This window comes from Pan troglodytes, chromosome 10 (genome assembly GCF_028858775.2).
Source record: "Pan troglodytes isolate AG18354 chromosome 10, NHGRI_mPanTro3-v2.0_pri, whole genome shotgun sequence".
In the NCBI taxonomy this organism is placed as follows: domain Eukaryota; kingdom Metazoa; phylum Chordata; class Mammalia; order Primates; family Hominidae; genus Pan; species Pan troglodytes.
Window position 1 is genome coordinate 46,053,725 of NC_072408.2, and position 23,952 is coordinate 46,077,676.

General features: G+C 54.7%; 1 protein-coding gene across 5 annotated transcripts in view; it reads left to right on the plus strand.

Moving 5' to 3' along the window:
- NCKAP5L (NCK associated protein 5 like) overlaps positions 1–23,343 on the plus strand; it is a 37,350-nt gene extending 14,007 nt beyond the window's left edge. The window contains exons 2-13 of one of the 5 annotated variants that reach the window (XM_003313708.6): positions 8,443–8,504; positions 10,408–10,566; positions 11,323–11,391; positions 11,492–11,530; positions 12,519–12,638; positions 16,023–16,136; positions 17,092–19,721; positions 20,591–20,753; positions 21,054–21,135; positions 21,496–21,804; positions 21,894–22,036; positions 22,431–23,343. In XM_003313708.6, coding sequence (XP_003313756.2) covers positions 10,444–10,566; positions 11,323–11,391; positions 11,492–11,530; positions 12,519–12,638; positions 16,023–16,136; positions 17,092–19,721; positions 20,591–20,753; positions 21,054–21,135; positions 21,496–21,804; positions 21,894–22,036; positions 22,431–22,643 — 4,005 coding nt within the window. In that variant the 5' untranslated portion in view covers positions 8,443–8,504; positions 10,408–10,443 and the 3' untranslated portion in view covers positions 22,644–23,343. Of the gene's footprint in view, positions 1–8,442; positions 8,505–9,037; positions 9,230–9,515; positions 9,582–10,407; positions 10,567–11,322; positions 11,392–11,491; positions 11,696–12,518; positions 12,639–16,022; positions 16,137–17,091; positions 19,722–20,590; positions 20,754–21,053; positions 21,136–21,495; positions 21,805–21,893; positions 22,116–22,430 lie in introns of those variants that run through there. The other 4 variants (XM_016923449.3, XM_063786694.1, XM_063786693.1 and 1 more) reach the window with 4 other exon arrangements.
- The last annotated feature ends 609 nt before the right edge of the window (positions 23,344–23,952 follow it).

Below are 23,952 nucleotides of genomic sequence, written 5' to 3' on the forward strand. Positions count from 1 at the left end.
GGTGTCTCACACTGTCGCCCAGGCTGGAGTGCAATGGCACTATCTCGGCTCACTGCAACCTCCACCTCCCGGGTTCACACGGTTCTCCTGCCTCAGCCTCCCGAATAGCTGGGATTACAGGCGCACACCACCACACCCAGCTAATTTTTTGTATTTTTAGTAGAGACGGGCTTTCACTATGTTGGCCAGGCTGGTCTCGAACTTCTGACCTCGTGATCCGCCCACTTCGGCCTCCCAAAGCGCTGGGATTACAGGCTTGAGCCACCACACCCAGCCGGAAGAAAATATTTTCAAATCATATATATATATATAAATATAAAATAAAGGACTTGTATCTAGAATATGTAAAGAATTCTGAAAACTAGGCTGGGCAAAGTTGCTCATCCCTGTAATCCCAGTGCTTTGGGAGGCCAAGGCAGGAGGATCACTAGGAGGAGTTCAAGATCAGCCTGGGCAGTATGGCAAGACCCTGTCTTTACAAAAAATTTTAAAATTAGCCAGCTGTGGTAGTCCTAGTTACTTGGGAGGCTGAAGTGGGAGGACCACTTGAGCCTAGGAGTCTGAAGTTACAGTAAACTATGACTGTGGCAGTGCACTCCGGCCTAAGTGATAGAGCCAGATCTTGTCTCTTAAAAAAAAAATGTAGGCCAGGCGCAGTGTCTCATGCCTGTAATCCCAGCACTTTGGGAGGCCGAGGCGGGCAGATCACTTGAGGCCAGGAGTTGGAGACCAGCCTGGCCAACATGGTGAAACCCCATCTCTACTAAAAATACAAAAATTAGTCAAGTGTGGTGGCACATGCCTGTAATCCCAGGTACTCGGACGGCTGAGACAGGAGAACTGCTTGAACCCAGGAGGTGGAGGCAGCAGTGAGCTGAAATCGCGCCACTGCACTCCAGCCTGAGCGACAGAGTGAGACTCCATCTCAAAAAAAATAAAAAATAAAAATAAAGAATTCTCACAATTAGATAATAAAAAGACACAATCCCCAATTTAAAAATCAGCAAAAATTTGAAAAACATTTCTCCAAGGAAGAGATACAAATGGCCAATAAGCACATGCAAAGATGCTTAACATCATTAGTCATCAGGGAGGTACAAACTCAAACCACAATAAAATCTCACTTCACACTTACTGGGTGGCTGGAATCAGCAGATCAAATAATAAGTGGTGACGGTATGGAGAAATCGGAACCCTCATACATTGCTGGTGGTATTATAAAATGGTACACCTGCTCTGGACAACAATCTGACAGTTCCTCAAATGATTAAACCTGCAGTTATTATATAACCCAGCAATTCTACTCCTAAGTATATACTCAAGAGAAAGGAAAACATACATCTATAGAAAAACTTGTGTAGTGATCCACATTTGCAGGGTCCAACCAACTGTGGGCCAAAAATATTTGGGGGAAAAATCAATTAAAAAATAACAATAAAATAAAAATAATACAATACAATAATACAGTAACAACTATTTACATAGCATTTACACTGTATTAGATATTATAAGAAGCCTGGAGATGATTTATAAAGTATACCAGAGGAAGTGTTTAGGTTTTATGCAAATACTGTACCATTTTTTATATAAGGGACTTGAGCATCCTCAGATTTTGGTTTTTGCAAGGGACCTAGATCCAATCCCCTGGGGATGCCAAGGGATAACTACATAAATGATCATAGCAATATTCATAATAGCTAAAAAGTGAAAACAAGCCAAATGTTCATCAGTAGAAGGGATGGATAAACTGTGGCTGGCCCATACAGTGGAGCACTGTTCACCCATACAAAGGAATGGAGGCTGGGTGTGGTGGCTCATGCCTGTAATCCCAGCACTTTGGGAGGCCAAGGAAGATCACCTGAGGTCAGGAGTTCGAGATCAGCCTGGACAACATGGTGAAACCCCGTCTCTACTAAAAATACAAAAATTAGCCAGGTGTGGTGGCGGGCGCCTGTAGTCCCATCTACTCAGGAGGCTGAGGCAGGAGAATTGCTTGAACCTGAGCGGCGGAGGTTACAGTGAGCCAAGATCACGCCACTGCACTCCAGCCTGGGCAACAAGAGTGAAACTCTGTCTGAAAAAAAAAAAAAGATGAAAACAAAACAAAAAGAATGGACTACTGATACGTGCAACAACATGGATGAACCTTGAAAACATCATGCAAAGTGAAAGAAGCCAGTCGTAAAAGGCACCAATGATATGATTGAATTCACATGAAATGTCCAGAATAGGGAACTCAATAGAGACAGAAAATAGATGAGTGGTTGCCTGTGACTGGGTGGGGAGGGGGCAGTGTTAAGGAAAGGAACAATAAAAGCTAATAAAAGTGTTCTAAAATTAACCATGTTGATGATTGCACGTATCTCTGAGTATACTAAGAACCACTGAATTGTACACTTTGAGTGGGTGAATTGTGTGAGACATGGACGGTCTCAAAGCTTAAAAAGTCCAGGAGGAAGTGGTCACAGAGGTCTTATACCTGCGACGGCAATGAGGACTGAAAAATATTGTTTGGATTTAGCATCGTGGTGGTTACCACTGAAGTCGGACCAGGTTAAGGGAAGAATGAGAAGATGGTTTTGGGATTTTCTTTTTTGTTTTTTGAGAAGTTTGGCTTTGAAGTATCTAGAGTATTTTTTGAAATTTGGCAGTATCTGGGAAAATGTCAAGCAAAGATTGTTGTTTTTGTTTGTTTAAGAGAATAAAAAGGGTCCCTCTTTGTCGCCCAGGCTGGAGTGCAGCAGTAGCCGGGTCATAGCTCGCTGCAGCCTCGGAGTCCCTCAAGTGATCCTCCCACCTCAGCTTCCCAAGTAGCTGGGACTACAGGTGTGAGCCACTGTGCCCAACGAGAAGATTGTTTTTAAGATTTAAAGATTTTAAGTTTTAAAGGGCAGATGAGAAAGCTGTCTTCAGGAGGTAGATACTGAAGACGTAAATGGGGAAAGTCTGGGACAAGCAGGACTGGCTTTGCGCGGGAGCAGGCAACTCATCTGCTGTAATAGTGGATGAGGAGGTGGGGAGGGTTCCGAGGGGGATGGGAGGGTGGCGGCAGGAGGTGTGAGGGGGTTTCCCTCTGCTGGCTTTAATCCTCTGGGGAAACAGGAGGGTGGTAAGCCAGAAGTTATAGGAGAGTGGAGAGGGTGTGTGCTACTCATGGCACAGAATGAGAGAGCAGCTCTCTTACTTGAGCCGGGCAGGATTGCCAGGCTGGACTGACAGTGGGGCTGAGCTGGCCTTCTGTGGTGGGGAAGAGAGTGAGAGAGAGCGTAAGCACAAGCCTGGGGACAGCAGTCCCTTTGCAACACCCACTCCTTGTGGAAAGAAGCATTGTCCTAGAATACGCAAGTTGAGGAATCCCAGGGAGCTTCTTGAGCTCGCATGTGGCTATCTAAAATTAAATGTAAAATTCAGTTCCTCAGTTGGACTAGCCACATTTCAAGTGTTCGGCAGCCAGGTGTAGCTAATAGATAGCTTCCACGTTGGATAGTACAGACTAAGCATGTTCATTATTACAGAAAGTTCTACTGGACAGCACTGTTCTAGAAAAACGACTCCAACTTTTTGGTCTGAGGACCCTTCTATACGCTTAAAACTTGAGGACCCCGAAGAGCTTTTGTTTATAAATGTTATACTTACAGTTATTTAATTAATTTGTTTAAAAATAGCAATAAGCCCATCACATGTTAACATATTTTATTTAAAAATTTAATTGTATATGTTCCAAAAACACAAATAATAATAAGTCATTGTTCTCTATTTTTGCAAATTTCTTCTGTCTGACTTAATAGAAGGAAGCTGGCTTCTCCTGTCTGCTTCGGTATTCAATCTTTTGCGGTATCACACAGCATAGTATCTGGAAAATGCCACTGTACACAGGAGAGAATGAGAGTAATAAAGGCAGATAGTGTCTTAGTAGTATTATTAGGAAAACAGCTTTGACCTTACAGACCCCTGGAGAGGGCCACAGGGTGCCTAGGCCCCACTGTGGGAACCACTGTGGCAGAACAACCACCACTTGGCGTGAAGAAACTCATCTCGGGGAGACGGAATGATTTGCCTAGTCACACAGCATGTAAGTTAATTGCAGAGTTCGAACCGGACTCCATGCTAGACTCTTCTGCCTTCCGGTCTAAGGCTGTTTCCAGTACCCTCGGCTGGGCTAGGACGGCCTGGGCTGGACTTTTGGGAGTGGGGCCTGGGCCACTTGGCTGCAGAGCCCCTGGTGTGTGGTCCTATAAATAAACCCATTGTGTCGGCACCCCTTCCCTCTCCCCACCTCCTTCCCTCCCCCCACCCCCAGCAGCTGCTAGTTTTGTTACTGGGTTATGCTGTGGACAGGGAGCAGGAGGGCTCTGAGGGAGGGGAGATGAGGGATGTTGAAATCTGGAAGCCTTTGGGGCTCATAACACGACTGCCCTTCCTTCTTCCCTTCCTGGAAGGGCCGAGGACCTATCCTGCAGCTGGTTTGGAAGAACCCACACCATGGTGGTTGAGGTGCTTGGAGTGCCTGTGAAAAGGAAGCTGGGGGGATGTAGGGGGCCCCTTCCAAGACAGATGCCTCTCAGAAGGGCTATTGTGTCTCCAGTACCAGTTGTCAGGAGGAGGGAAGGAAATTCTTGTCTGCCCTCTTACCCTGAAGGGGGAGGAGACCAGTTGGAATTCTCAGGGCTGAAAGATGCTTTGGGTCAGGGATTAAGTGGCCCCTTTCAGGCTAGAAGTGCCCTGGGAGCCAGGCCTCAGTCCTCCTGTCCCTCCCCACACTCCTCAGCAGCCCAGGGCTGATCTTGGCTGGAAAAGGTGTTTGCTGTGGGGACAGAAGTTGCTGTTTACAAGTGGATTCTTGGGTGTGACTGGTAAAAGGGCTGGGAGGGTAAGAGGGATTCCAGAAAGCAGCTGGGGAGGGTGCGGAGGGAAGCGGTTGGTGTTACGGGTGATTCTGTGATTAAGTGAGTTCTCCATCTCTGCCTTCCTACAGCTGCCCACCCTCCCCCACTCCTGGTCCCTGGCTTCTCTCCCTAGAGGACTCTGGGGGGAACAGCTGGTGAGTGAGGGGCTCACCAGGGGCCAGGAGGCCTTGGCTAAGGGCCGGGGTGAGGGAATGAGGACAGGCTTGCTGCCGCCTGCCTCTCCAGCCCCTTCCTCCCATGCCTGGTCTCTGTTCAGGGAGGGGTCTTGCCTGTGCCCTGCTGGAGAGGAGGTAGGAGCCACAGACCCCTTCTGATCTGGCTAACTGAAAGGCCAGGACAGTAAGATCTCTTTGGAGGCCCTGAAAGCCCCTGTCCCCTCCTGGCTTTAAGGGGGAAGGGAGAGCTGGGGCCCTCCGTGACTGACTTGGCTGAAGAGATGGTGGTCGCCCAGGTTACCCAGAGACCCCTGAGCAAGTTTCCTCCTTCCTCGGCCCTGGCTGCCTGAAAACTGGCCCCCTCCCCACCCCCTCTGAAGGACGAGCCAGAGAGGACTCCGCTCTTCTCCCCCCTCCTTCTCTCCCTCCCCCTGCACTGAGGTCACCTCCCTCAGAATCAGGCCTTTGTGGGTGGAGGGGCCTCCGCTGGCAATTCCGGTGGGAGAAGCCTCCAGTTCAAGTTAGAGTTCCCAGACCCTGCCTGGCCAGCACTGTGTGTCCAGACCCAGCGTCCCAGACGTGTTGGGGCCACCAGAGGAATGTCTGAAACCAGAGCCATTCCAAAAACCCGAAGCCTGGGGTTTTCCCTGCCCCAGGTCGGGCTGAGCTCATGGCTGTGAGCAGGAGCTGTGGGTCCTGAGGGAGGAGGCGGTGCTCAGCCCCTGGGGAGGCAGCAGGGACCACCACTGCGAAGCCTGCCTGGGCAGGCATCCCCCATGAGAGGCAGGCAGAAAGCCCAGACTCCAGAGGGCCACATTCCTGACTTGGCTTCGATTTGGAGCTGGTGATGGTGGTCTCTCTCTGGATCTTGACCTTCCCTAGAGAAGGGTAAGGACGCAGGAAGTTTTCTTTAGAAATCTTGAACTCAGACTCTGGGCCGACTCTCATGGCCCGTGCTCCTCCCCACCACCAAGCTTTCCTGCAGGTCTCTTCCCCGTGACAGCTTCCTGCCCTCCACTGTGACGGCCCTGCAGATGCAGAGGAGGCCCCCTCATCCTGGGCTGACCCCAGACCCCCTCGCTGTGAGGCCAGAAAGTATTTCTCCCAAAGAGGGGCTGAGTCCTAGCCCCACTCCAGCTGGGGCACACTGAGAAGAAGAACTGTGACCACTGGCTGGCTCATAAATCGGAGGGTCTCCCCCATTCTCAGTGGGACTCGGGCCTCCTGGCCTGGGATTCACAGGGGCTCAGCTGTGGATCGGGGCCATGCCTGGCTTTGTGGAGTGTGTGGGGTCTCCATGCTCCTCAACACAGAAAACCACTGCGTGCACACATAGAGAGTCCGCAGCCAGTCCTCACAGCCTGGCCTTGCTCTTAACCTGGATGCTTTTTTATTATTTTGGGAAAAGATACTCTACATTGTTTCGTTGTTGCTTTCTTGTGAAGAACACAAATCTTAGGGTTTCCCGGTCCTTAGCGTTATCCTTTTCCAGACCCCGAATGCTGCCTTCTTCATCCCATTCCTTTCCCTCACCCTCCCAACTTTTTTCTCTTCCTCCACAGCATACCTCAGCCACACCCTAGCCCCTCTGATGGTGAGGGGATTGAGGGACACGCTGGGGACCGATGGGTAGGTTGCTGCAGGCAGTGGGAGGACAGTGGCCCAGAGACCAGAGTTGTGGGTGAGGGTGGCACTGGTCAGATGCCGGAGGTGACCTGAGACATTCTGGGTTTCACCCCATTTGAGTGTGGGAAGGAGGATAATTCTTAAATATTTTTCATTTTTTTTCCAGGCCTGTATATTTCTAAGTCTATCAAACGTGATAATGTTATGAGCAAACCAAGTTAAATATGATACATTTTTATGATGTTAAAATAAAAAACTTCAGATTATTATACAGTATTAACAATAAGCATTAGAGGCCAGGCACAGTGACTCGTGCCTCTCATCCCAGCCACTTGGGAGGCTAAGGCAGGAGATCACTTGAGCCCAGGAGGCCAAGGATGCAGTGAGCTATGAACGTGCCACTGAACTCCAGCCTGGGCAGTGAGGTGAGACCCTGTCTCTTAAAAAAATATAAAAAATCAGTATTAAACAGGTCTTCCTTTTCCTCCAAGTGTTTTCAGAAGTCCCCTTCCCACTGTTGTGTCCACACACACACACACACACACACACGAAGAAGCATTCTCTCTTTTCACTGTAATCCCAGCCCCCAAACATCCAGCTGCTTCTCTTTCTGGGGTATAGAAGAGAAGAGGGAAGGCAAGGCTGGCCCTGGGGCTGGAGGGCCGGCTGGGAGGAGTTGGAGAGGAGGCCTCTGAGGGCAGGGTGGGCAGAGCAGCATTCTGAGATCTTCAGGTGCCCCTATAGCGGAGACCCCTGGGTAAGGGCCCTGGGACTCGGAGTCGGCCTCTGTGTGAATGGACAAGGTAGCAGCAGGCTCCACAACAACCCCATAGCTTTGCACTGTGCCTCTGTCAGCAGGTGATGATATGAAAAGTCTCCATTTATGGAATTCACGCCAGACACTCTACATATATTATCTCATTTTGTCCTCCAACAACCCTTTGGGCTAAGTGTTCTTATCCCTGTTTTACAAGTGAGAACAAGAGAAAAGAGATTCATTAGTGTCAGATTTCTAGCCCAAGTTTCTAGCCTCCAGGGAGCCCTAGGGCTGTACGGAGCTTAAATGTCTGTTTTACTGTGGAGCTTACAGTGAAGCTTGGGTGTGTGCAGAGGAGTGGGAAAATCTAGGCCTGTCTGGTGTGCTTTGTGAAGTAGCCATGTGACTTGGGCAATATCCTCTGCCCCAGAGCCTGCCTCCTCCCGCAGGCGGGTGCTCCCCTTCCAGGGTTGTTAGGAGAACTGGATGGGATGGTGTGGAAGAAAGCGCCTGTGCTATTCATCACACTGGGTAAACACAGTGTGTGCAAGTGTAACTTTCTGTTCCTCGGTTTCCTCATCTGAAACACAGGCACTGATAATAGCATTTAACATTGTTGTGGTTAACTGTTGAGCACGAGGCAAGGCAATGTATGTTGTAGAACCGGGTTGTAAAGTACCAGGTGTGACTGTTCAGTCTCCTCTGTAGTCTGATGATTCCTGGCTGAGAGCTGGGGACCTTTGCACTGGCTCTTTCTGCTGTCCCAAATGCTTTCCCATTCCAGGATTTCATCTGGACTTCATTCAGGTCTCTGCTTAATTGTCATCTCTCCGTGCCTTATCACAACCCAACGCTGTACATTGTCGGCCTCGCCCAATAGAGTGGAAGCATCATAGCGGCTGGGCTGTCTCTGGCTGTTCGTCCCATGTCCCAGTGCCTGGCACATAGCTGGAGCCCAGTAAGTGCGTGGCTGACATCTTTTTTTTTTTCTCCACAGGCAAGGTGACCGTTCTGGATGCTAGAGTGAGTGTGCCCACCTGCATAAGGGGGCAGAGACAGGTGAGGGGCTTTGGGGCCTGTGCATGCTGGGGGTGGGAGAGGCACCCCTGGGCTCCACTGTGGAGGATAAGGAAGCAAGCACTCAGATGGCTCGATGGTGAGCTGCTGAGGACACCTCTCTCCTATAGTCCAAAAGCTCCAAGCCTTTTTATTTTTGTTTTGAAATGGTCTTGCTTTGTTGCCCAGGCTTGAGCACAGTGGCGATCATAGCTCACTGCAGCCTCGAACTCTAGGGCTCAAGGGATCCTCCCACTTCTTTTTTTTTCTTTTGGTAGATGCGGTCTCAGTATGTTGCCCAGGCTGGGTTTGAACTCCTAGCCGTAAGCCGTCCTCCCACCTTGGCCTCCCAAAGTGCTGAGGTCACAATGCATAAGCCACCACGCCCAACCCCATTTTTCTTTGTGGGGGCTTCAATGGCACAAGGGGTAGTCAGTGATGGACCGAGGTTCCACCCTTTTATAATAGGAAGGGTTGCCCATCTACTGGAAACCTCCACAATATTTGTATGAAAGAAAAACAACATTTTTCTCTAGCAGAGAAATTGGAACTCAATTGGAAGATGAAGACTAGTCAGTTCAAGCTAGCAACAATGGCAATGGTTTGGTGGGGTGGGAGGATCCCATGGTGTGACGCAGGTCTGAGCCCTGGCCGTGCTGGATGTGGTCATGAGCTTCGTCTAGTCATCAGTCTGTCTCCTACATGCCCGGGATCCCACCAGGAGGCATGTGAGTTTGGATGGGGAGGCAAATGCAGTGTTCCTGCCCTCATGGAGTTGACTGTCTGGTGGGGGAGGCTGGTGTACAATCTTGCAGGAGCATCGCCTGGGAGCCCTGAAGGATGAATAGGGAGGAGCTGGCCAAGTCGAAAGGAGCGGGTGGTGTCAAGAGACCCCAGCAGAAGGACCATCGTGCACAAAGAGCCTGATCTGACGGGGCCTAGCTCCTGCCAGGGCAGTGGGTGCCTAGTGAGGCTGGAGCTAGAAAGCAGAGCCCCGGAGGGGTGCAGGGCACTTCCCACTTTGTCCAGGAGGAGCCTGAGGCCCAGGGATCGGGACCTTGCCCTGGGATAACCCAGCAAGTGAGCATTGGAGCCAGAGCTAGAGCTAAGGGCGCCAGGCCCCAGGCTCAACTGTATTCTCCACATGTACTGAGTCGTGTTCTCAGGGTGCTCTTCCCTAGGTGGTCACATTTGACTCTCACAATGACCCTGTAAGGGAGGAAGAATTCTTCTGCCCATTTCTCAGAACTAGGAAACTGAGGATCATCTGGTTGACCGAGTGAATGAATGAGCTCGGTTTTCATATGTTCACCCAGTTCATACTAGGCAGAGCCAGGCAGAGGCTTTTGGCCACAAAGCCAGGGTTTTATCCATTGTCTCCACTACCTAAAGCATGTGCCTGCTCCAGGCAGGGGATCACCGATGCCCAGGACAAAATCCTAGTTGTCTTACTTGTTAAATTAGTTTAAATTATTATTACTGTTATGAGTAATAACGGTCTTGTGTTTTAAGTGGTTTTTTTTTTTTTTAACTTCTTCAAATCACTTTCACAGACCTAATCTTTGTTTGCAAACACTGAATGAGATTAGGGGATATTGGTGTTATTTTACAAAGAGAGGGACTGAGACCCAGGGAGGCTGAATGACGCGCCAGCTTGAGGCCAGTCCCAGTAGAGAAATCAGGTTTCTTTTGTGAGTATGGGGCTTTCTAAAACAATGGTCTCTGTTCTTAAGATGAGGAGAGTATCTGTGTGTCTGCCCCGTGACTGTGACCAGGAGATACCCAGCCTGGCCCTGAGTTGTTACAGTGTCATGCATATAGGTCACACTGACCTAAGCTCCAAGGAGACTAAAGGGTTTCATCTTTGTCCTCCTCCTTCTCACTTCCTCCTCATGCCCTGGAGTAGCCTGCCGGGGCTTCTCTTCCTTGTTCCCAGGGCCAGATGTCAGAGGCCATGGACCAGCCAGCTGGGGGTCCTGGAAACCCAAGGCCAGGAGAGGGTGATGATGGCAGCATGGAGCCAGGCACCTGCCAGGAGCTTCTGCACCGACTGCGGGAGCTGGAGGTGCGGCATGGGGCGTGGTAGGGGCAGCAGTGCCAGCCAGAGCCCTGGGGAGGCAGGGCTGCCCCTCCCTCTGAGCTTCCTGCGGGTTTTTGGGTGCCATGGGCCTTCCTCTCAGCCTGCTTTGCCAGGCAGGAGGCTAGCAGAACATTCTTTTGCAAAGGTCCTCTGAGAAGCCCTTTCCTTGCTCTTAGCTGCCCGGCCCAGTGAGGGCTCGGGGACAAGAAGCATGCACAGGGATGAGTGTCCTAACCCCCAAACACCTCCCTTCCTTACCTCTCATGCCTCTGCAGGCTCTAGGAAAGGGGGTGGTCAGAGGCCACAAGAGGAAGAGGCTGGATGGCCCAGGGCTCAGGAGTTGAGGGATAAGGGTGCAGATCCTCAGGCCACACCCCTCACCACATTCTTAACACCCTGTCATCCTCCCTACAGCCTCCTCTACCCGTCTCCCAGGGAAATAAGGGTTACTGTGGGCACCTCCCACCTCAGGTCTACCTGGCCACTGTATCCCCCAGAGCCCCCATTGCCACTGACTGAGGTCGGGGTTTATAGAAAACCATCCCAGGTCAGCCTTGCCCTCCTGCTGCCCTTGGCCTCTGCAGGATTCCTCATATGAGAATCTGCTCACAGCCAAGAGCTGGAGTGGGGGTATAGTTAGCACCCCTGTAGTTGCCTCCCCTTTCCCAAAAGGAATGTGCCCTGGGGGAAGAATAATCCCCAAAGCCACCTTTTTGCCCTCTTCCTCCCTCACTCCTGCAGGCAGAGAACTCGGCACTTGCCCAGGCCAACGAAAACCAGCGGGAGACTTATGAGCGCTGTCTGGACGAGGTCTGTGGGTCTGTAGTGGGACTGGGGGGACGTGGCTCATCTGCTCCTGGCAGAAGCTGGGGTCAGCTGATGGCTCTGCCTCGGGGCCTTCTGTCCCCAGGTTGCCAACCACGTGGTACAGGCGTTGCTGAACCAGAAGGTGAGTAACCCAGACACCCTGGGGAGAAGCCCTGGGCACAGCAGATGAGACCCTTCCTGGAGACTAAGGGCTTGGAGGACATGGGCTGTTGCCCTCCGGTGATTCCCCGTCTTTCCGCCTTGGGCGGGTCCATTCTGTTCTACCTAGAGACAGAGGTGGGACTAGGTAAGGCCAGGTCTCTGAGCAGTGGTCACTGATTTGAGCATGACTCCTTCCCTTACCCTGTCCCCAGCTGGCTTTTCCAGGTTGTGATAGCCCTTAAAGCAGTGTTGATGTTGTGAACCTAAATGGCATCTGAATATTTACTCACCTATGGTGGATAACTTCTTGACATCGGGGCCACTTTGACTCCAAGGCCTTGCTCTGTCTTATATAGGCCCTTTTTTGATGTGTGGTTTCTAAGAGGCAGAGGGCCAGGCACGGTGGCTCACGCCTGCAATCCCAGCACTTTGGGAGGCCAAGGTGGGCAGATCACGAGGTCAAGAGATCAAGACTATCCTGGCCAACATGGTGAAACCCCGTCTCTACTAAAAATAAAAAAATTAGCTGGGCATGGTGGTGCACTCCTGTAGTCCCAGCTACTAGGAAGGCTGAGGCAGGAGAATCGCTTGAACCCAGGTTGTGGAGGTTGTAGTGAGCCGCGATTGCACCACTGCACTCCAGCCTGGCGACAAAGCAAGACTCCGTCTCAAAAAAAAAGAAAAAAAGAGGCGGGGGGTCGATTCTAGGGATGAGAAAGATAACAAAGAGAATAGGATTTACCTCCCACCAGGGTGATAAACTTTAGAGAATTTACCATCCCTAGAAGATGCTATAGCTACCAACATCGGCAGGCTTAGATTCCTCATAGAAGGAGGTTGCAGCGGAAGGGTGTGCCCAGAAGGGTCCTGGGGCCTCCAGACAGATGCCGCTGCTCTGATGAAGAGCACTGTGACACTCTCCCACCATCCTCACCTCTTCTTCCTGCACCTCCCGGGGTGGGCGGCAGGACCTGCGAGAGGAGTGCATCAAGCTGAAGAAGAGAGTGTTTGACCTGGAACGGCAGAACCAGATGCTGAGTGCCCTGTTTCAGCAGAAACTCCAGCTCACAACAGGCTCACTTCCTCAGGTAGGCATCTGCGCTCCTTTCACTCCCATCGCACTGCCTCCTGCCTCCTCGGCTCCATCGGCCCCATCACCGTCTTCTCACATGCCCCTAGGGAAGCAGGCCATCAGCTGTCCACCTTCCATTCTGGGGGTATGGAAACTACCCAAGTCCCCTGGGTTTGGCCGTTCCCTCCTCCCAGTGCTCCCCACCAGCGGGAGGGTGTCCCTTCTTGTTGACAGAGCTTTGCACTTGCTCCTGCCTCGGGTGGGGAGATGGGTGGAGTCTGCAGATGCAATTATTTCAAGCTTCGAAGAGGCTTGTTTGGCCACTGACACAGCCTCTTCTTGGCCGGGCACAGAGGTAGGGCTGGGTGTAAGGCAGCCTAGGGTATGGTGTCACAGAGAGGTCAGGAAAGACATTTCGGTTCTGATAACTGTTCACAGACAGTCTCTGCTGGGAGCCCTGACACCTCCCTTCCCCAGGAGAAGCAGGAGGCTATTGGGGGTGACTCCTGGGCTGAGTTAAGGTGTCACTTGAGGTTACTCTGTGAGGAACCCCCACGGATGGGGTAAGACATGGGGGTGGGAGGATCAGGAGCAGCTCCAGATGCCTGAGGTGAGCAGCAGGTTGTTTCTGAGGTTAGCCAGCCCCTTCCCCTCACTTTGACAAGAAGAGAAGCACTTTTCTGTGTGTGTGTATGGGGGAGGGGGGTGTGCGTGTTTGTGTCTGTCTGAGGCAAACTGGGCAGCTCTTGGCCTCCAGCCCCTGAGCAGGCAGCCCCTCCGCTCACTGGTAGCTTGGCCCTTGCAGAGGCGGCCCCTTGTCACCATGGCCACTCTGGAGCCCCCGTCTCGCCAGGTTGGCACAGAGCTGGGTCAGAGTCCACAGCAGTGACTCTGCAGTTCTCCTTGCCCTAGATCTGTCCCTGTGGCAGGGTTCACCCTGGAATCCCCGGAGGCCCAACCACAGCAGCTCACCCCACCCCAGCACACTCTTCTCAATGACTGCTGATAACACAGGGGTCGAGTGTCCTTAAATCATTTACTTTTTACCTAAATGAATTCTGGAACCTCGTGGGGTTTGGGCCAATAGATTTATCTTCCCCAGAGGTAACATGACATAATGGAAAGAGCACGAAGCTTGGCCTCGGATAAACTTGGGTTGGATCCCTAACTTAGCTACTTCTTAGCTGTGTGACCTGGGGCAAATTACTAAGGTTTACAGACTATAGTTTTTTCTTTACAGATAAAGATAAAAATACCCATATTGCAGTTGATGTGAAGATTCAATGAGATGATATGTCGCGCTTGGCCCACAGTAGATAGTCAGTCAGTGGCAGCTGTTTATGATGTGATTCCCAGCTTGTGCTTTGCTAGGGTGAAAGCCCCTTTGCACAAATGCCAATTAAGCTCTTACTGTGAGCAGTGCCTTTGACAACACGTATGGAATTGGACTGCATCACAAGGCCCTGTCTAAGGGCTGAGGCCTCTGCAGGCCGACAGGAGCCCAGAACCCTGGGACTGTTGGGAGCTCAGGGAGGTAGAGACGCCATGCCACAAGGCAGAGTGTGACAGTGCTGTCAAAGAACCCAGGGGACAGTGTGGGGAGGCCATCAGAGAAGGATGGAAATAACAGTGGAACTGGGCCTTAATGGATGGATGGAAGATTTTTTTGAGATGGAGTTTCACTCTTGTTGCCCAGGCTGGAGTGCAATGGCGCGATCTCGGCTCACCGCAACCTCTGCCTCCCAGGTTCAAGCGATTCTTCTGTCTCAGCCTCCCGAGTAGCTGGGATTATAGGCATGCGCCACCATGTCCAGCTAATTTTCTATTTTTAGTAGAGACGGGATTTCTCCATGTTGGTCAGGCTGGTCTCGAACTCCTGACATCAGGTGACCCACCCGCCTCTGCCTCCCAAAGTGCTGGGATTACAGGCATGAGCCACCATGCCCGGCCGGATGGGAGATTTTAAGAGTGGAATGGGGACTGGGGCAGAGGGATTCCCTGTGGAAAGAACAGCATGAGCAAAGATCCAAGGGCAGGGAAGCCCAGAGAGCAGCAAGCTGTGCAGCTTGGCTGGAGCAAAGTACGTGTGAAGGGACAGTGAGGGAGACAGCAAGGTGGAGACGGTGGCATGGGAACAGCTGGCCAGCCAGGCCCGGAATGCCTGCAGAGGAGTTCACACTTGTTTCCATGGGCAATGGGCAGGCATAGGAGGCTTTTGAGCACAAAAATGCTTTAGAAAAGAAAATGAGGCCAAGCACGGTAGCTCACACCTATAATCCCAACATTTTGGGAGGCTGAAGAGGGAGAATCACTTGGGCCCAGGAGTTCAAGACCAGCCTAGGCAACATAGCAAGACACCATCTGTACAAAAAAAAAAATTTTTTTTAATTAGCCAGGCATGGTGACACGTGCCTGTAGTCCTAGCTACTCGGGAGGCTGAGGCAGGAGGATTGCTTGAGCCCAGGGGATCTAGGCTGCAGTGAGCTACAGTCATGCCACTGCATTCCAGCCTGAGTGACAGAGGCAAAACCCTGTCTCAAAAAAAAAAAAATCTCATCTCATTGTTAGAGTTTATAGTTTAAAGAAAAAAAAAGATGCTTGAGGTTCTCTTGTGCACAGGAGATTGAAAGACCACCAAACCAGGTCAAGGAGACTGAATGAGATGCTGAGCAGTGCAGGCCAGAGGCAGGAAGAACTGGGCTGGAGGCGCTGCTGCAGCTGGCCATAGGTTGTGGGGCAGGGGGCCTTGAGGGGCGCTGCAGAGACAGGGTTTAAAGGCTGTGAAGAATGAGGGAGAGGGAGGAGTTAAAGCTGACTTATATCTAGCCACAAGATGCCCAGGAGAAGGAAATTACATTCTCAGGGACTGAGAATGATTAAATCCTGCCTTTTCAGTCCTCAGAGTAGATGTTCCACATGAGACCAGGTAGGGGAGACAGAAATATTATAACTCCCTGCCATCTCTTTTCTAAGACCATCTAAGACCATTTATCTCAGCTGTCCCTATGATCCTCAGATCCCAGGTGGTCAGAACAGGAAGAGACCTTTGCGGTAACCCTCTTTGTGAGAGGAGAGGAAGCCCCACAGAAAAGTAAAGCAGGCCTGAAGCTAAGAAAGGCACCCAGAGTTAGACTGGCTGTGGCCCTCTGGGCTCGGGACATTCATGTTTCTCCAAAGCCCTCTGACCAGTCTCACTCTGAGACCCTAGATCTGCCTGTGCTGTGGTCTCCCGAGGCTTCTCTTACCGGTGGGTGGGGCAGCAGCAAGAGCTGCATTTGGGGCTGGGAGTCTGGGAGTCCTCCGTGAAGGAGCGGACTCAGAGGGGAAGGCCTGGCTTTGCGAGGGAGTAGGGAGCTGGGGTCAGACAGCTACTGTGCTAACTCTGCCTCTCCCTCTGCAGATCCCACTCACTCCACTCCAGCCACCATCAGAGCCACCAGCCTCCCCCTCCCTGAGCTCCACTGAGGGACCGGCTGCCCCACTGCCTCTGGGGCACTGTGCTGGGCAGAGAGAGGTAGGAGGGCTAGGTATTGTGGTCAGTACTCCACTGATGTTTCCTAGCAAATATCTGGAGAAGGGCTGTTTCCCAGTGCTCAGACGTTTGTCCAGGCTGGAAGTGTGAGCAGCCGAATGCCAAGAAAAGCAGATCCCCAATCCTAGCCACTGGCCCTGTGAGCAAATGCATTAGTAATGCATTAAGAGGCATGGTTAACACTTACTGAGCTCTTACTGCATGCCAGGCACTGTGTAGAACACCCTGGATCTCATTTGTCTTCTTTAGTGAGGTTAACGTAATAATCATCCCATTTTACAGATGACACAATGAAGCAGCTTAGAGCTCAAATAACTTGAAGGCCCTATCAATAGGTAGAACTGGAACTTGAGCCTACACAGGCTGACTCCAGAGCCTATGGGTTGCCCACTATACCACACTATGCTACACCTGAGAAAGGGCTGGGCATGGCATGACCCCCAACCCCTTTCTGCTGGGGATGAGGTCAGCGGGGTCAGCTGTGTTCCCTGAGGAAGCCTGGGTTTGCCTATAGTGACTGACTTAGGACTTGGCCACATCACACTCCCTTCTGGAGTCTGTGTGTTCTTTCTGGGCCCGAGAAATGGACAGGCCTCCCTCCCCTGGGACAAACACAGAGGTCAGAGTTTTAGGTGGTCAGCCCTGCTAATCCAAATGGCTGTGGGGAGTAGGGGCTGGGGCAACCAAGAAAAGGATGTAGGGTGCCTGCCCAACCCCAAGTGTGCCAGGAAGAAGAATTGGGGTAACCAGGGTTGAGCAACCCTTGAGGAAGCGGAACCATCGTATCCCAGTTGCTGTTAATTCCTTTTGGGGACACAGACACAACCAGGCCAGCTCTGTTCCTGGCATTCCCTGTTAAGCCAGCCCAGGGCCTGGGCCTGGAACTGGATCCCAGCTGTGTGTGGTCTCCTCCTCATGCCATCATCTCTCCCCTAAGGTATGTTGGGAGCAGCAGCTGAGGCCAGGAGGCCCAGGCCCCCCAGCCGCCCCACCCCCAGCGCTGGATGCCCTATCCCCATTCCTTCGGAAGAAGGCCCAGATTCTGGAGGTGCTGAGAGCCCTGGAAGAGACTGACCCCTTGCTTCTCTGCTCACCTGCCACCCCCTGGCAGCCTCCAGGCCAGGGGCCTGGCTCCCCAGAGCCCATCAACGGCGAGCTGTGTGGCCCGCCTCAGCCTGAACCCTCACCCTGGGCGCCCTGCCTGCTGCTAGGCCCTGGCAACCTGGGAGGCCTGCTGCACTGGGAGCGCCTCTTGGGGGGTCTGGGAGGGGAAGAGGACACTGGGCGGCCCTGGGGTCCTAGCAGGGGACCTCCTCAGGCCCAGGGCACCAGCTCTGGCCCAAACTGTGCCCCAGGCAGCAGCTCCTCCTCCTCTTCTGATGAGGCAGGTGACCCCAATGAGGCACCCAGCCCCGACACCCTGCTCGGTGCCCTGGCCCGCAGACAGTTGAACCTGGGCCAGCTCCTTGAGGACACAGAGTCTTACCTACAGGCCTTCCTGGCCGGGGCTGCAGGCCCACTCAATGGGGACCACCCAGGTCCCGGGCAGTCATCCTCCCCAGACCAGGCGCCCCCACAGCTGTCTAAGTCCAAAGGCCTCCCCAAGTCAGCTTGGGGTGGGGGTACCCCAGAGGCCCACAGGCCAGGCTTCGGTGCTACCTCAGAGGGCCAGGGGCCCCTCCCCTTCCTTAGCATGTTCATGGGTGCTGGGGATGCCCCACTGGGCTCTCGGCCTGGCCACCCCCATTCCTCATCTCAGGTGAAAAGCAAGCTCCAAATTGGCCCCCCTTCTCCTGGGGAAGCTCAGGGACCCCTTCTGCCCTCTCCAGCTAGGGGTCTCAAGTTTCTAAAGCTGCCTCCAACCTCGGAGAAGAGCCCCAGCCCAGGAGGCCCGCAGCTCAGTCCCCAGCTCCCCCGGAACTCGCGAATCCCCTGTCGGAACAGTGGCTCAGACGGCAGCCCCTCCCCACTGTTGGCCCGAAGGGGTCTGGGTGGAGGAGAGCTGTCCCCAGAGGGGGCGCAAGGCCTGCCCACCAGCCCTTCACCCTGCTACACAACCCCAGACTCCACACAGCTCAGACCCCCGCAGTCAGCCTTGTCCACCACGCTGTCCCCAGGCCCAGTGGTGTCTCCCTGCTATGAGAACATTCTGGACCTTTCTCGGAGCACCTTTAGGGGGCCTTCCCCAGAGCCACCTCCATCCCCACTGCAGGTGCCCACCTACCCACAGCTAACTCTGGAGGTACCACAGGCCCCTGAGGTCCTCAGAAGCCCTGGAGTCCCCCCCAGTCCTTGCCTCCCAGAATCGTACCCCTATGGGAGCCCCCAGGAGAAGAGTTTGGACAAGGCAGGCTCGGAGTCTCCTCATCCCGGCCGCAGGACCCCAGGCAACTCATCCAAGAAGCCCAGCCAGGGGTCAGGACGGCGACCTGGGGATCCTGGCAGCACACCTCTGCGGGACAGACTGGCGGCCCTGGGGAAGCTGAAGACAGGCCCCGAGGGGGCCCTGGGCCCAGAGAAGAATGGGGTGCCAGCCAGGCCTGGCACCGAAAAGACCCGGGGACCTGGGAAGTCAGGGGAGAGTGCTGGAGACATGGTGCCCTCCATCCACAGGCCACCGGAGCAGCTAGAAGCCAAGGGGGGGATACGGGGGGCAGTGGCCTTGGGCACAAACAGCCTGAAGCAGCAGGAACCTGGACTTATGGGGGATCCCGGGGCCCGAGTCTACTCCTCTCACTCCATGGGGGCCCGGGTGGACCTGGAGCCTGTCTCACCAAGGAGCTGCCTCACCAAAGTGGAGCTGGCCAAGAGCCGGCTGGCAGGGGCCCTGTGCCCCCAGGTACCCCGTACCCCTGCCAAAGTGCCAACCTCAGCCCCAAGCCTGGGCAAGCCCAATAAGAGCCCTCACAGCAGCCCCACCAAGCTCCCTTCCAAGTCACCAACCAAGGTGGTGCCTCGACCTGGGGCTCCCCTAGTCACCAAGGAGTCCCCCAAGCCTGACAAAGGGAAGGGCCCTCCCTGGGCAGACTGTGGTAGTACCACGGCCCAGTCCACACCCCTAGTACCTGGCCCCACTGACCGAAGTCAGGGCCCTGAGGGGCTGGCCCCACACTCAGCCATCGAGGAGAAGGTGATGAAGGGCATTGAGGAGAACGTGCTGCGGCTCCAGGGCCAGGAGCGAGCCCCCGGTGCCGAGGTCAAGCACCGCAACACCAGCAGCATCGCCAGCTGGTTCGGCCTTAAGAAGAGCAAGCTGCCAGCGCTGAACCGCCGCACGGAGGCCACCAAGAACAAGGAGGGGGCTGGCGGGGGCTCCCCGCTCCGGAGGGAAGTCAAGATGGAAGCCCGGAAGCTGGAGGCCGAGAGCCTCAACATCTCCAAGCTGATGGCCAAGGCGGAAGACCTGCGTCGGGCACTGGAAGAGGAGAAGGCCTACCTAAGCAGCCGGGCCCGGCCACGGCCTGGTGGCCCAGCCCCAGGGCCCAACACGGGGCTGGGGCAGGTGCAGGGCCAGCTGGCTGGCATGTACCAAGGTGCAGACACCTTCATGCAGCAGCTGCTAAACAGGTGAGGTCCTGGGATCAGTCAACAGGGGCTTGGTGGGCTTGGGGCACTTTTCCCTTCGTGGGCACACCTGCGTCTGGAGCTAGGCCTGCTTTTCCTGGGAGCTGGGGCTTCCCAGAGGTCAAAAGGGATAGAAGGCCACCAAAGCAGCTGGGGGAGGGGGGGGTCAGTGACTTGGCCTGGAGGAAAGATCAGGGGCTTGGCCTCATTGCTGGCTTCTCATTTGAGAAGAGTTAACAGTCCACATCTTCCTGGATGGTCTCCATACCAGATGAGGCAGCCTGCATGTGATAGTTAAGTGAAGGCTAGAGCCTAACTATGGGCTGATAAAGGTCTTCCTCAGGAAAGGGACAAGGGGAGTCCTCTTCCCATCTTGCCCTTTGACATCTGCCACAACAGGAGTTGTGGTTTAAAGAAGGGATCCACCCATCTTGGGGTTGCTCTGTCTGGGCCACATGAGGCAGAAAGTCTGCAGGAATTGGGCCCCAGGTAGGGTGCGTGGTTTGGACCGCAGGTGTGCTCAGAAGTTCAGCTAGAGCAGGTGGAGTGTGTCGTTCATGGACCAGGATGTGACCGGGTCTTCCAGTCTACCTGGAATCACCATCAAGCAGTCTCTAGGCTTGACCCTGGATAACTTTCAGGGAGTTCTCCCATCTTCTCCCCTGCCCTCTGTTCCTCTGGGGTTCCCTAAGGTCCTTGCCTGTTGCCAGTGTCAAGAAGGGTGTTGGGAGCAATCACTAGCGACATGTCCCCTTCCCCGGGGGTGGATGGCAGGAAGTGCCTCCCTAAGCCCAGCACCATTGGCAGGTGCAAGGCTGGAATGTCTGGGCAGGCAAGACCACCCTCACCTATATCTGCACTGTTGCCCATAGGGTGGATGGCAAGGAGTTGCCATCCAAGAGCTGGCGGGAGCCCAAGCCTGAGTACGGGGATTTCCAGCCAGTGTCTTCTGACCCCAAGAGCCCCTGGCCAGCCTGTGGGCCCCGGAATGGCCTGGTGGGCCCTCTTCAGGGCTGCGGAAAACCTCCTGGAAAGGTAAGTTCTTGGGGTAGGGACTGGGTGGAGGGCCTGGCTCTCTGGCCCTGCCAGGTCTCTTACCCCCTAGAGGGTTCCCCTTCCCCAAGACCATGAGTGCTGGATGCACTCACAGTCTCTACGGGGAGACTGGGGAGGGGAGAGGGGCTTCCCAGTCTGCAGGGGCTCTCAGATCCATACTCCTGGGCCCTAATCCTCATACTCCCATATGTTTACAGACACATTCCCACCCTCTAGAGGCATGGGGAGGGGTGTGGAGGGGGGAGGAATGGACTATGAGGTCTCCTGTACCCCACACAGCCGAGCAGCGAGCCAGGGAGGCGGGAAGAGATGCCCTCGGAGGACAGCCTGGCCGAGCCAGTGCCCACCTCACACTTCACAGGTCAGCAGGGTCAGGGGCTGAGGATGGGCCTGCCCCCACCCCCCTACCCACTTCTTCCCACTTTACTTCTTCCCGTCCCCGCAGCAGGTGCCAGGCTCTGTGTGCCATCTTGGTGCCAAGCACCAGGTGGGCACTGGAGCTACACAGGAACAAATCCTTCCCTGCCCTCAGGGTACTCACCCCATCTACACCCCTTCCCCAAGCCCAGGGCAGGTGGGGTTGGTGGACAGGTGCTGTGGAATGAGCCTGTTGGGCCAGGAGGGGCCCTGAGTAAGGGTGGAGCCTGGGCTTGGCGGGAAGTGGAGGCAGGCCGGGGACTGAGCCCAGCCTCACACTCTTAACGGGCCCTCCCCTCCCCAGCCTGTGGCTCCTTGACTCGAACCTTGGACAGTGGCATTGGGACCTTCCCACCCCCAGACCATGGTAGCAGTGGGACCCCCAGCAAGAATCTTCCTAAGACCAAGCCACCGCGGCTGGATCCCCAACCTGGGGTACCCCCAGCTCGGCCCCCACCCCTTACCAAAGTCCCCCGCCGCGCCCACACACTGGAGCGGGAGGTGCCAGGCATAGAGGAGCTGCTGGTGAGTGGGCGGCACCCCAGCATGCCAGCCTTCCCTGCACTGCTACCCGCTGCTCCGGGCCACCGGGGCCATGAGACCTGTCCTGATGGTGAGTGTCCAGGTGGGAGGGTGGGATGCCCCTGGGCATCCTGGAGCTGCCCAGGCAGCTCCATCCACCTTCCCTTTGTTCCTGGACAGATCCCTGTGAAGACCCAGGCCCCACCCCTCCTGTCCAGCTGGCCAAGAACTGGACCTTCCCCAATACTAGGGCAGCCGGCAGCTCCTCGGACCCTTTCATGTGCCCACCCCGACAATTGGAGGGGCTGCCCAGGACCCCCATGGTGAGAATTGCAGCAGAGGAAAGGGAAAGGACTCGGGAGCAGGAGGGAGTGATGTGGGGAGACCAGTTTCTCCAGTGAGGTACGGCCTGTGTGTCGCACAGTCTCAGTGCTGCACCCTCTGGGAGGAGGACCCCTGGGATGCCCTGTGAGCGGCCCTCCCCACTGCCCTCCTTGCACTTCTCTCGTGGGGAAAGGTTTCTGTCCCTCCCCAGAACCTTGTAGGACTGTTCTCAGTTGTACCTCCAGCCTGTTTCCTCTGAAGTATACCCCACCTTGGGCCCCCTCTGGAGCAGCCCCCCATCAGGTGCACAGACGCCCCTCAGAGGTCAGTGCCTCTGAGGCTGGGCCGAAAGGTGGAGAGGAGCTTCCTCCCGAGCTGCCCCTCCTTTCCCAGGCCCTGCCCGTGGACCGGAAGCGAAGCCAGGAGCACAGCCGCCCGTCCCCTACACCCCAGGGCCCACCTTTCGGGGGTAGCCGCACCCCCAGCACTTCGGACATGGCCGAGGAAGGCAGAGTGGCCAGCGGGGGCCCCCCAGGGCTGGAGACCTCGGAGTCTCTCAGTGACTCGCTCTACGACTCGCTCTCCTCCTGTGGGAGTCAGGGCTGAGGGGCTGCGCCACGCCACGGCCCCGCTGGAGCTGGGGACCACAGACTGGACCGGCTCTCTTCATGCCCAGCCCCCGGAGACGGGGACCCCTCCCTGAAGGGACCAAGGAGGCAGGTGGATAAGAAGGTGAAAAGGGGGTCCCTGGCACACCCCACCACCCACTGCTATGGCGGATGAGATGACCGTGCTCAGCTCAGGGAGAGACCCCGCCCTTGGTCCCTTCTCTCACCCAGAGTAAGGCTCTTCCTTGAAGGGACTGGGGGTTAAAGGCCACTGTGTCGCAGCCCCCCAGTCCCTACTTCAGGCTGAGCCATCTTGTGGTGCTGGGCTTCCTGCCCACCAGCCGTGCCATCTCTGCCCAACCCGGCTGCTCCTCTGCCCCGAAGCCCTCGCGAGGCCCTCCTGGAGGCCCCCGTGCTGGTGGAGTTTGGGGGCCAGGGGGACAAGTTGCCTTCTCTCTCTGCCCTGGTCCTCCCTGCTGTATGGATGGTGCTGCCCTCCTCTGCCCCATGCCTTTGGGGTCTATTCGTCCGTCTTTTTTGTTGTTGTTTTTATATATTGAAGCGCCTGGCCCAGCCCCCAGCCCCCAGCCCCGCACTGCGGTTAATTTATGTGTTGTTTAAAATGCGGCTGCTCTGCTTCCTGCCTCTGCTTCTGCCGTATCCCTAATAAAATGTGGAGGCCCCCTCCCTGCCCCTGACTCGGCTTGTTGTGTGGGAGGACTCAGGCAGGCCAGGTCGGGGGACACTGCATGGGTGCCAGGTTGAGGGACCCCAGGCCCCCTTGTGACACAGCCCCCTCACCAGGGCAACTGGCTGGAGTCATCCCAGAAGGTAACTGAGGGTTGGGAGAGTAGGGCCTGCTTAGGCCCGGAAGGGTATCTGGGCTCGGAGAGATTCTCCTGGGCCAGGGCTTGGGCATGGCGCGAGGCTGGGTGGCCCCTTGGAGAGGGAGCTGGGGAAGATGGCTGTGGACATGCACTCAGGCCCCACGTGTCCCAGGCTGGGGGGGACATGCAGACTCTGAGTAGAGTTGCATCTCTTCTCCAGACCTTGGTTTTCCTCCTCTATAGAAGATTAGAAGGTTAATCCAGACGAGCTGGTCCCATCAGCCAGACTTTCTTCTCAGCATTCTCCTCTTCCTACCCCTTCCCCAATTCTCTTCCTACCCCTTCTTAGTTAATATCATCATTGAAGAAATTAACAAGACGGAGAGTGTCAAGTCAGATGTCTGGGTTTTTTTTTTTTTTTTTTTTAAGTCAGTATCCAATTTTCTTACCTCTTGTCTTCTACTTCCAGATTCCTATCCC